This window comes from Cyprinodon variegatus, unplaced genomic scaffold (genome assembly GCF_000732505.1).
Source record: "Cyprinodon variegatus isolate N-32 unplaced genomic scaffold, C_variegatus-1.0 Scaffold185, whole genome shotgun sequence".
In the NCBI taxonomy this organism is placed as follows: domain Eukaryota; kingdom Metazoa; phylum Chordata; class Actinopteri; order Cyprinodontiformes; family Cyprinodontidae; genus Cyprinodon; species Cyprinodon variegatus.
In genome coordinates this window covers 56,556-68,313 of record NW_015150638.1, presented here as the reverse complement: position 1 = coordinate 68,313, position 11,758 = coordinate 56,556, and the positions used below count along the sequence as shown (strand labels likewise).

Here is an 11,758-nt window from a genome sequence, read left to right as displayed (position 1 = left end):
CACACAGACATGCACACGCGGTGAATTTCAGCCCAGCCATGGCTCCCTCGTAGATGCTCCAAGCGGCTGTTGTCAGAGCGAATTAAATCTCCCCCCTCCCTCTCCTTTCCACTGCTTGCTGGTTTTCCTCCTGACCTCGCTTGCCTCGCTTGGTTTTTGTTTTTTTCTAATATATATTTTATTCAGGATTCCTGCGCTGTCTTCTTCATGGCTACATCAGATGGACTAGACGGCTGTCTGCAGCGAGGCAGATCTCAAAGTGACCCGAACATACTCACGGAACCGGGTCTCGAATTGACTCACGGCACAGGTAGGATCAGCATCGCATTATTTTTCATATATTGCAATGCTTTTATGCTTTTGATTTTATTTTATTTATTTATTTATTTTTGTGTTGAAAGGAAGATGCACATGCCTGCTGGGATGTCAGAACAGCCCCGGACAATTAGCGCATACGCTCCCAATATGGACTGAAACAGTAAATCGCAGCGCCTGCAAATTGAAAACCAATGTGCCATATGAGCGTCTGTGAGCGGCTGCTGTGCCTGCGCGTCCTCCACAGATATGATAAAGATGCCTGTAGCATAGCGCTGACGTGGATGAAAGTAGTGGGCTATTTCATTTTTCTTTATATTGCATTGATGTGAGAAGCTTTCCCTTATTTACGCATTTCTGGCTGCAGTCAGGCTCCATGGATAGGACATGTTTGGCAGCATCACTAAATCCGCATGCATGTGTGGTCCATGATGCCAGCCTAAGCGTATTTGTTGTCTTATCTCAGCTTGTGCCTGCTGCCCTGTTGGTTTTATTGGAGAAACATGGGTCTTGTCTATGAGGCATACAGATTTTATATTATGATGCATACATTCTGACAGCACTGGAAAACCCACCGCCCTTTTCCACTTCTCCTATACTAAACTGATGACTGGTCAATGCCAGGCTGTAGGTGGTGATACCCCTCCTCCAATTCAGGCTTACATTTTAAAGGAAATAGCATGTACTGCCTTAAACATGGAGTTATTGCTTCCCTGGGGCCTGTTAGTAATCCTCTTGAATGTGGAATCAGCATGATGCAATTATATTTCATTAATAACAGATAACCAGCGGTACTCTGCAGTTCATGATGCACATAATGTGCTTCCTCTATCAGTTTTCTCATTCTTAATTTGTCCATCTAACTCATCTGAAACGACGTGGATTGATTTTTGCGTAAGCAAGTGGCTATTTGTGGTTGATTCATGTGGGCTTGGAAAAGGCTTCCTCCCACACGTGGTGAGTTTTACGCACATGAAGAATGCCTGAGTGGATGAATAAGAAAGAAATGCTACACCTTTTCACCCTTTTCACTTATTTCTAATGTAGCTCGCTTGTTTACACCTGTTTGAACCCATCAGCTGGCCCTAGCAGATTTTTTTCAATGGAGTCCTGGCTCAATTTGACCCTGGCCAAGCATACTTTAATTCACACATAGGTGAATGTGATGATGTCACAGCGGGTCTTTGACACACCTGAATAAACAACACAGCAGCCTGGCAGATCCGCCACGCTAGTGACGAGAGCTAAAGCCTTCCGCCTTGCAGTGAAATCAGCCTCCATTGACAACAATATGTGGGACTGCAGTTTTGCAATAAAAAGAAGAAGGCATAATTAAAGAAATTGTGAAAGCAAAGTATAGTCTCGGTGTCTGGTGACCCAGAGTACACAACATAGCCCAGCCCTGTTCTGTGTAACATCATCACTGCGCCAATCTCTGGGGTACCAGTCTTTGCCAAAGTGATCCTTTGGCAAAGACTGCCTTTTTCCCCTTTTACAGTGGCTCATGCAGCTGCAGAGCTGCAGAGGCTGACACTGTATTCACCCCCTGACTCAACTCTAATGAGAAGAGTCAATAAAGACAAGTACAGCTGAACATCTCAGAGAATTAAAGCAATTTTGTCTTAGAAATGGTGATAATAGGAGATTCCCACTGAGAAGTCTCTGTCAGCCTAATCCAACCTTTTTTTAATATCATTTACTCAGTAGCTCATTGTGGTTAAATAATCTCCAGCCAATTTAAGAGGTACACTAATAAAATAGCTTGTTAACACTAATAGCAAATCACAATGCAGTCAGACATGTTGAAGACCACTTGCAGAAGTTTTAAGGAAAAAGAACAGCAAAAGAAGTGGATGCAAGAGGCTTTCAAAGTAAACAGGCTTTCATAACAGAGAATTGTAACAAAAAAAAAAGGAGAGAGAATCGCTCAACTGAGCGGCAGTTGTGTGGATGTTAATTCTTTGTTGACCTTAGAGGTCAGAGAAGAGCCAAACTGGTTTTAGATGATGTTAAAGTAATAGTAGCTCAGATAACAACTTGTTGGGCATGGATGAAAGCATGTATCCATGTTCTGAGGCCTCAATCCTCAAAGGAGCCATTGCTGCATGTCATTCCACTTCTCTCTTCTCCCATTTCCTGTATTGCATTTTTTAAATACCACTAAAGTCTAAATAAATCAGTTGAAATAACCACTTGTTAAAACTAAGTTGTGCAGAATCCCAACGTCTTACTTTAAAGCAAATGGGCTGTAAAGGATCACATCAATTGCCACTTTCCTTAGCAAAGAACAGGAATCTTAGCCTTCAATTCACAAAGGCCCAACAAAATTAGTTATGTACTGGAAATATGTTGAATAGATTTTAGGATAAGGATTTGGAGTAAACAAAATTAAAGCCTGGATTTGTCTTGCATTGCATCACCGGTTTTGGTTAATGGTGTAATTGTGTAGGGCAGGGGTCTCGAGGACCAGGGTTAGAGACCCCTGGTGTAAGAAATATTTTCGTAGCCCATTTTGGCTCCCCTTGTATACCAACCGAGTGTCATTTAAATACCCCGGCTTGTCATAAAACGGGACAGATGGACCCAGTATTCAAGGTGAGACAGTCAGTAGGAAAGTTACAAACATTTATTAAAATGAAAACAAACAAAACTAAAGTGGAGCTGCTAGGATGCACCACCCAATATCAGACACTCTGATGGGAGAAACACAGGAGAGTGACCACAATCATCTGACAGAAGATGATGATCTCAGTGAGTCACTTACCTTCAACAGTCCAGTCCATCTCCCTGGAAAGGGGCACGATCAAGCCGCTGGATTGAAGGTTCAGAGTCCAGAAGCGTTACCTATCGGACACGCACAGGAGCAGACAGGATCAGGTGCAGACGGGCAGGCTCAGTGGAAGAGGGTAGCCGAGACAGGAACATGGAACTAGAACTTGAGCAGGACCTTTAAACTGGTCTCCAGCTTGGAGCCAGGCTTACTGGACTAAAAGCTGATCCTCCCTGCGTAAAGAGCCAATAACCCAGAGGACTCAGCAGGGGAGGAACAGTGGACAAGCAGGAGACGAGACAGACACAAAAACCCTCTTTCCACTGGCTGCCAGGATCCAGGAAAAGAACCTTAGCATAAACTGAACAGACAGACTGAACAAAAAAACAAATAATGATCTGGCCATTATAGCTGGAACTGAGCCCAATATAAGGGAAACTGGCAGGTGGATGAGATAAGTGATAATTAGCTGGAAAGAGTGAAGCAGGTGAAAGGCATGAGTAATTAAGGTCAGCTACCACAGCAGACCATGACACGGCCTCCATCTTTAGCTTAGCTGATTATGTCCATTCTACTAAAACCACAATATAGCCCTCATGTAATGGCTGCTACCAGCAATACAACGAGAAATGTTAAAAATTTCCAATCAAGTCAGTTTTCTTAAGATGTCATTAAATTCTGTGTACTTCTATGAAAGTTGTCTTCTCAGTGTGGACCAAAATATGGTTCATATTCGCACCATGCTAAGTCTCTGTCAATGAAGATTAAGGAGGTTCTGAAGGCAAAATGGATCTAACCAGGTGGGATGTACCTAAAGTGGCCAGTGAGTTTAATAGGAAATGTTCTCGAAAAGCTGTGCAAAAAAAAAAAGATAAAATAGAAAAATTTCAATATTGCCTCGCTGAATTGTTTATTATCATACTGCATTCTCATTTACCTTTAACCTTCTGTCAAAGTAACTGTATCACTGTAAAAAAAAAAAAAAAAAAAAAGTTTAGACATTTCATTTAGACAAGCACCTCTTAGATTCCCGTTCTAATAAAATGTCACTTTCACTCAAAGCTCCAGTTAGTCATTGCAGAGTAAGGATCAAGGTAACTGTGTGGAGAGGACACCTTGAAGCTTTGTAGTCAGTAAACCTTAAGGATTATTCATTTTTTCTATTTATATAACAACACAAAAATTTGAACTTATCAGCAGTGTTGCTTCTTACTTGTATGCAAGGATTCTATTCTAATCCTGTCCTTTGAACATCACAGTACATTTAAAGTAATTGAGCTCTGGTTAAAAGAGTCTATTATGTCCTTTTTGCAAGTTCAAGGAAACATTATCTTGATCTCAGGTTATCACTGAGCCAAAAAATACATTGAAAAAGCTCTAGTATGAAGGTGTTATAACTCAACAGCTGCATTTTGTATGAATAATATTCATGTTATAAACACTAATCAAGATTGAGTTTGACTAGTCTAATCATTTTACATTTGGAATTAAATATTATTCATACAGATTCCTTTACAGAATTGAGTGAACTTGCAAAAAGCACATCCAAAACATAAAACAACCTTATCAAGGTTGACTTTGCCTCACCTTAGACAAGAGCAATGGCTGTCAAAAATACCTGTTATGGACAGGCATTGGAATATTATGCGTCACCCTTACATAACATGCTCCCCGTTTGACTTCTTTAAAATGTTGAGATTTCAATGCATGCAAAATAGGATTAGTGACACAGGAACACCTTACATTACGTTAATTTAAAACTCAGTTTTGTAATTTATTGAGTTGCTTTAGGGCAAAAACCTTATAATTGGTCTTTGTTCAGAATCAAGTCAAGTATGCAAAACAACAAAATATTTGCAATTTAGTAGACTTTCTGTAAAGTATTTTTTCAATAACATACCAGCCATGTCAGTAGAGGTTCCAAGCTGAAGAACTGGGTTCTGAAAATGGGAGAAGAAAGGCTATCTAATTAGATAGTTCTGCCATGCATAAATATATTTTCTTGGCCCTCCTGGGATTTTGAATTTAAGTACTTTTAATGATATTAAAGAGACAGAAAAAAACTGGAATAAGTGCTATGAAGTAGTCATTTATGTGGGTTTTGTGTAGAGTGATTGGATTTTAGTCTTTGCTGAAGAGACACTTTATTCAAAGGACAAAAAAGTCAAGGTCCAACACCTAATTTTAACTGCTGCTTGAGTTACAGCATTTATATTTGGTTTATGAGTGAAATAATTTTATTTATTTTTGCTTTAAGCTCAATCGATAGTGCTGTAGAGATCTGAGAGTGGTATAGGGCTTCTCGTACAAATTTCCTTAAATATAGTATACCTGTATTCCTTGAACCTTTTTGTCCTTTTCACATTAGAAAGACAAGAAATTACATTTTTACTGGAACTTATTGAGATGAACATAAAAGCATAAAACGGGCACATAAGTATTAAGTGGAAAGCAAAAATAATTTCTGTTATTAACATTTAGGAACAAACATAACACGATGACCAAGAAAAAATAGCAAACAGGTTTAGAAAAAAAATCTTGGAGAAAATTAAAGCAGAGTTAACATATTACATGCATTAGCCATGAACATCTAATCCACCATTAATCTGTCCATACCCAATGGATGCCTCAAAAATGGACAGCTGCAAACCTGCCAAGATGTGGCTGTCCATCTAAGCTGACAGGCCTTGTAAGGAGAGGATTACAATCAAACGGCCCATGGTAATTCTGCAGGAGCTGCAGAGATCTACAGTACTTCTCAACTCAGGTGGTAGAATCTGTTTACATGAAGCTGTTATTTACAACCATGACAATCTGACCTCTGTTACACAATAGAAGGAAAGCAGATATTGATAAAGGAAATAGCTGTTTGCAGTTTGTCACCAACCACATAGAGGTCCCACTAAACATGGGGAAGAAGGTGCTTATGTCAGATGACTGTATGTGCCGTTTTTTAAAACCATAATATCAACCTGATCTTCAAAGAACCCAAATAAGGGCGTGCGTTTGACAGATTTTTTTTTTTTACACCAAAATACCAAAACACCAAAATACGCAGCTATGAAGATGAATCCTGTACGTGTGTTGGAAGCATGCACCAGCATGTACCTTTTAAAGGCATGGTAAAACTGAGCTGCAATAGTCAGCAACTGCAAAAACAAATGAGGTAAATCCCCAGTTAAATTGAAGTAGTGCTCCAAAGCCCCGTGTTTATCTGCAAATAAGTTTATTTTGTTTGAGTTACACTTTAAATCAGCATATTGGGTGTATCACTTGGAGTTTGGCAGTGGGTGTAAAAATAGATGAAGTATCTGAAAGCGAAAGTAACTCCTCTCAACAGCCAGTTGATTCTTGATATTGCAAATAGATAATACATGAATACAAGACTCAGACTTAGACAGATTTATTTGTCATTTAGTTTAAACAAGTGTAAAACAAAAATAAATTCCGTTTGGAACAGCTCTCTGGACAATTTCATCTTTTTTTTAAGTGCAGCCTTAAAAAATAGTAAAAATATATATATATATATATAAACAGCAATATAAACATATGGCTGTAAATTTATAGTTCTAACTTTTTTTTTTTTTTACAAGATTCAACATTTTAGGCATCTTGCAAGCTTTAAAAACTGTCCCTTGTCCTACAACCCTGAACACCTCCATCAAATTGAAAACTGCTCCACCATCATGCACTTAAGCTCCACAGAGCTCTTCCAATGAGTACATACTAAAGTTAGGTTTTTGGTATAAAATATTATGTATATTTATCCATGATATTTATATGTGATTTAAAGCATCGATAAGTCAAAGCAATTTCACTGTTTTCTATAGTTCTGGGAGCACAAGAACTTAAAACTGCTTCTTCACATTTGGTTCTGGTCCTAGGTATACAAAGTAGACTTAAACCAGAATATATGAAAGGTCTGGGTAATACACTGACATAAAGTCTGCAATGTATTTTGACGTTAAGCCATTCAGGGACAGACTAACAGAAGTATTTTAAAGTCTAATCTCTGAGATTTGCAGAGCCCATGTAAGGACTTTAGAACTCTGGAGATGCTTTAATGTTTTAGCTTTAGTGGAGGCTCAGGCAGCAGCATTCTAGATCAGCTACAGTTGTCTAGTTGACTTTTTTAGGTGAACCTGTAAAGACCTCGTAGCTGTAATTACTTCTCGCACTTGTACTTGTCGTCTCCTGCTAGGAACCAGGTCGCGGGGGCAGCAGTCTCAACAGAGACTCCCAGACTTTCCTCTGAGCAGACACCTCCTCCAGCTCTGCTGGGGGACGCCAGAGGCGCTCCCAGGCCAGCTGGGAGACATAGACCCTCCATCGTGTCCTGGGTCGTCCCCTTGGCCTCCTCCCAGTAATCATCTCAATTAAAGAAAGTAGTTTTTTAAGGTCCTGCTGACACATTAGTCCTTTAATCCTGGAGATGTTCTTCAGTTGAAACGAGACCGTCTTTGTTCCTGTCTTTATTTTCCTCTGAAATTTCATAACTGAATCCATCACTACACTCCAGGATGGACCCTTTGTGAGCCCCACATGTGGTTTTGGGGTCTCCGAAATACTGACTGAAATACTGAGATATTAAAACATTGTGATGAAACTGGTGCGACTTCGGCAGTGATGTGGTCTCTGTATTGGACTGTTGTGGTGAAGAGGGAGCTGAGTCAGGGGGCATTTACCGATCGATCTACATTCCCTACCTCACCTATGGTCATGAGATATTGGTAATGACTGAAAGGACAAGGTCGCAAATACAAGCCGCCGAAATGAGTTTCCTTCGCAGGGTGGCTGGGGGCACCCTTCAAGATCATGCATGGAGCTTGGTTACATGGGAGGAACTCTGAGTAGAGTCATTGCTCCTCCACGTCGACGTAGCCAGCTCAGATGGCTCGGGCATCAATTCCAGATGCTTCCTGGTCGCCTCCCTCGCAAGGTGTTCCAGGCAGTCCTATTGGAAGGGGGGCTCATGGAAGGCCCAGGAGACTGGAGTGACTATGTGTCTGAGCTGGCCTGGTGTTGCCTCGGGGTCCCTCCAGAGCAGCTGGATGAGGTTTGTGTGGATCGGGAAGCCTGGGTATCTCTCCTTAGACTGCTGCCTCTGCAATCTGGCCCTAGATAAAGCTCAAGAAAATGGATAGATAGATGTGATGATACTAGAGCTGCAAGTTTGCATTCTTTTTAGCACTGTTGCCTTGCAGCAAGAAAGTCTTCTATGGAGTTTGCATGTTCTCCCTGTGCATGCTTGAGTTCCCTATGGGCACTCTGCTATGGACTGCTATGTCCAGGGTATATTCTGACTTTCACCTTAAGACTGCTGGTGGTAGCCGTCAGCCCCCAATGACCCTGATGGACATATGCAGTGCATTAGAAGAAATCGTGAAATTCACATATTTAAGACCAAAAGCCAGGGAATTTTCATTTTTCACTTGTTTATGTACTGTTTTAGTAACTCTAGTCACTGTAATGCAGCACAGCCTTACAGCTTAATTTTTGAAGAGTTCACATCATGATGCCTAGTAAGCTTAAAGATTTTTTTTTTATTAATATATTAATTTAACTAAATTGATCAATTAAATTATTATTCTGTTCAAATTAGCTGTGTTACCTCCCAGTTTAAAAGAAATCGTCTTCATCCTCAGGTGATTGAGGATCCTCAGATGCCATTCAGGGCACTGTTCTGTGTGGATATCCTCACTGTCCTCCTATTGCCTGTAAAAATCGAACAGTTGAATGACAACAACCCACATCATACCAATGGATGTGAGAACAGATTAGGCTTTTGACAAGCCATGTGTTGCTCTGGCTGTTGTTTTTATGCAGACACCTGCAAGTCTATGTGCTTTTCTGGCTTGCTGATCCGTCTCCAGAAGCATTCTGCGAAGACTGACAGAAAAAAAAAAAAGGCACAAATTAACACTCAGAATGTGCTAGACGATAACAGCAAGACAGCAAACCATTTGCTTGGTGCACAAACTCCTTAGCCACCAGAACACCTGGTAGATACCCGGTTGCAAAAGCTATATGAAATGCAGCTTTTTAGTCTCTGAAGGATGGAGGTTAAATGAAGTTCAAGAAATTGCAAGATGCACAATATTAGGGGTAAGCGGCTTTAAACATTGAGTGCAGTCAAGTCACATTTAGCAGAAATGTAGGAGGAAAGGGCAGGAGACTGAATGAGTGAGCCAGAGATGAGATGGGAAGAAGAAATTGAAGAGGTGGCAGTTTTTTGTTTTTCTTTTTGAAAGAGGGCCAAGATCATATCCTAATTGCAAGCTAGCTGCAGCAAGATGACAGATCATCAGAAGGAGAGCAGGAATGAACAGGCAGTGGAGGAGAGTTTGTGCAGGAGCTTCAAGAGCTGGTTTCTCTTTATCTATCCCAATGAAAGCCTAAGATATACTAAAACAGAAAACTACTTATTCTTTGTAATGACTTTTTTTTTCATTTTCTCTCCTTTCAAACTACTTTGCCAAGAAGAAAAATGTATATCATTTTAACAGCAGCCATAAAAATCCATTTATTTTATTGGGATTGTGTCAAGAACCGAGACAGTTAGACCCAGTATTCCAGGTGAGACAGCCAGTAGGAAAGTTCAAAACGTTTATTAAAACAAAAACAGACAGAACTGAAGCGGCTGCTGAGGATCTGCGGACCTGTAGCGACTGCAGGAGGGAGGCGGGGCACCACCCAATCACTGACACTCTGGTTTAGAGAGAAAAACACAGGTAAGTGACCACGATCATCTGAACAGAAGATGATTATTAGAGTGAGTCACTTACCTGGTTTAACAGTTCGTTCCATCCTCTCAATCATAGGCAGGATAAGCCGATGCATTGCCAACGAGAGGCGGCCCTGAGCCATCCAGAGCGTCCCCGATGTAGCAACCCCAGTGAGCAGGCTGGACTCCGGTCTAGGACAGGGATTCATATCACACCTTAGTAGTACTGGAATCCAGGAGTCCACAGTCTGGTCAGGGGTTCCGATCCACTCAGGAATCCGGGTTCCAGGAATCCATCAGCACGTGAAGGCAGGTTCAGAGTCCTGTGGGTCGATTATTCAGCTCAGACAGAAACCCACCTTGGAGGACAGGTTCAGAGTCCGTGCGTCAAGCATCCAGCCCAGACAGAAATGCACCTGGGAGGCAAAATCCAGCAGGAGTCTTACAGAGGTTCAGGCGAGCAGACCAGAGAGCGCCAGTGGATAAGAGGGAAAATAATCAGGTAAACAGAATCACTAGGGAAATGCTGAAACGCTTTCACCACTGGTTAGGGAAATTACTCGCCTGAGGACACTGGCTTAAGAATAAACTCCTGACTGGAAGAGGGACAATAACCCAGGAACTAACTAGATTTAACAAAACTGACTGACCAGAGAAAGAGAAATTAAACTGGGAACAAACAGAAATCAAGCAATGATCTGGCCACGATAGCTGGGCTGGACTGAATATAAAGCAGAACCTACAGGTGTATGAGATCAGAGATGATTATGAACTGGGTAGACTAGGCAGGTGAGTGAAATGAGCACTTAAAGCTATCAGAGCAGTTTATGACAGATTGTATGTTATGGGTCAGCATAAAGAAGAAAAGTAGTTGAGTTGATAGCCTAGTCAATGGGAGCATTAATCAAAGCAGACAAAAAGGTCCAATGGTAACTCTGGACCAGCTGCAGAAAGCCCTGGTTCTGATGGTAAAATTTGTAGGAAAAAAAAAGAACAGCCAAAACAAAGTAAAAAGAATAAGATTAATAACATTTTCACTAACTTCAGGAATCTGGGTTAAAAAAAAAAATAAAGGAACAATTTGAAAACACATCAGATCCCAATGGGGGAAAACAATCATGCTATTTATTTATACTTATACGGACTGGGTAATGTGTTAGGAATGAGACGACGGATGGGGTCCTGGGGTATCTCCTCCCAGATCTTGACCAGGGCATCACTGAGCTCCTGGACAGTCTGATGTGTAACCTGGCAGCGTTGGATGGATCGAAACATAATGTCCCAGAGGTGTTCTATTGGTTTTAGGTCAGGTGAGTGTGGTGGCCAATCAATGGTATCAATTCCTTCATCCTTCAGGAACTGTTTGCATACTCTCGCCACATGAGGCCGGGTATTGTTGTGCACCAGGAGGAACCCAGGAGCCACTGCACCAGTATAGGGTCTGACAATGGCTGCAAGGATTTCATCCCGATACCTAATGGCAGTCAGGGTGCTGTTGTCTAGCCTGTATAGGTCTGTGCGTCCCTCCATGGATATGCCTCCCAAGACCATCAATGACACACCACCAAACCGGTAATGCTGAATGATGTTACGGGCAGCATAACACTCTCCGCAGCTTCTCCAGACCCTTTAAAGTCTGTCACATGTGCTCAGGGTGAACCTGCTCTCATCTGTGAAAAGCACAGGATGCCAGTGGCTGACTTGCCAATTCCGGTGTTTTGTGGCGTATGCGGTGCCGGGCAGTGAGCACAGAGCCCACTAGAGGATGTCGTGCCCTCAGGCCACCCTCATGAAGTCTGTTTCTGATTGTTTGGTCAGAGACATTCACACCAGTGGCCTGCTGAAGGTCATTTTGTAGGGCTCTGGCAGTGCTCCTCCTGCTCCTCCTTGCACAAAGGAGCAGATACCGGTCCTGTTGATGGGTTATAGACCTTCTACGGCCCTTGAGA

The 11,758-nt window shown here is 41.6% G+C and overlaps 1 protein-coding gene across 4 annotated transcripts in view; it reads left to right on the top strand.

Annotated features, from left to right (window-relative positions):
* Positions 1 to 10: 10 nt before the first annotated feature.
* LOC107087506 (phosphatase and actin regulator 3-like) overlaps positions 11 to 11,758 on the top strand; it is a 50,641-nt gene continuing 38,893 nt past the window's right edge. For 2 of the 4 annotated variants that reach the window (XM_015379112.1, XM_015379111.1), the window contains exon 1: positions 11 to 310. In XM_015379112.1, coding sequence (XP_015234598.1) covers positions 208 to 310 — 103 coding nt within the window. In that variant the 5' untranslated portion in view covers positions 11 to 207. The remainder of the gene's footprint in view (positions 311 to 11,758) is intronic. The other 2 variants (XM_015379114.1, XM_015379113.1) reach the window with 2 other exon arrangements.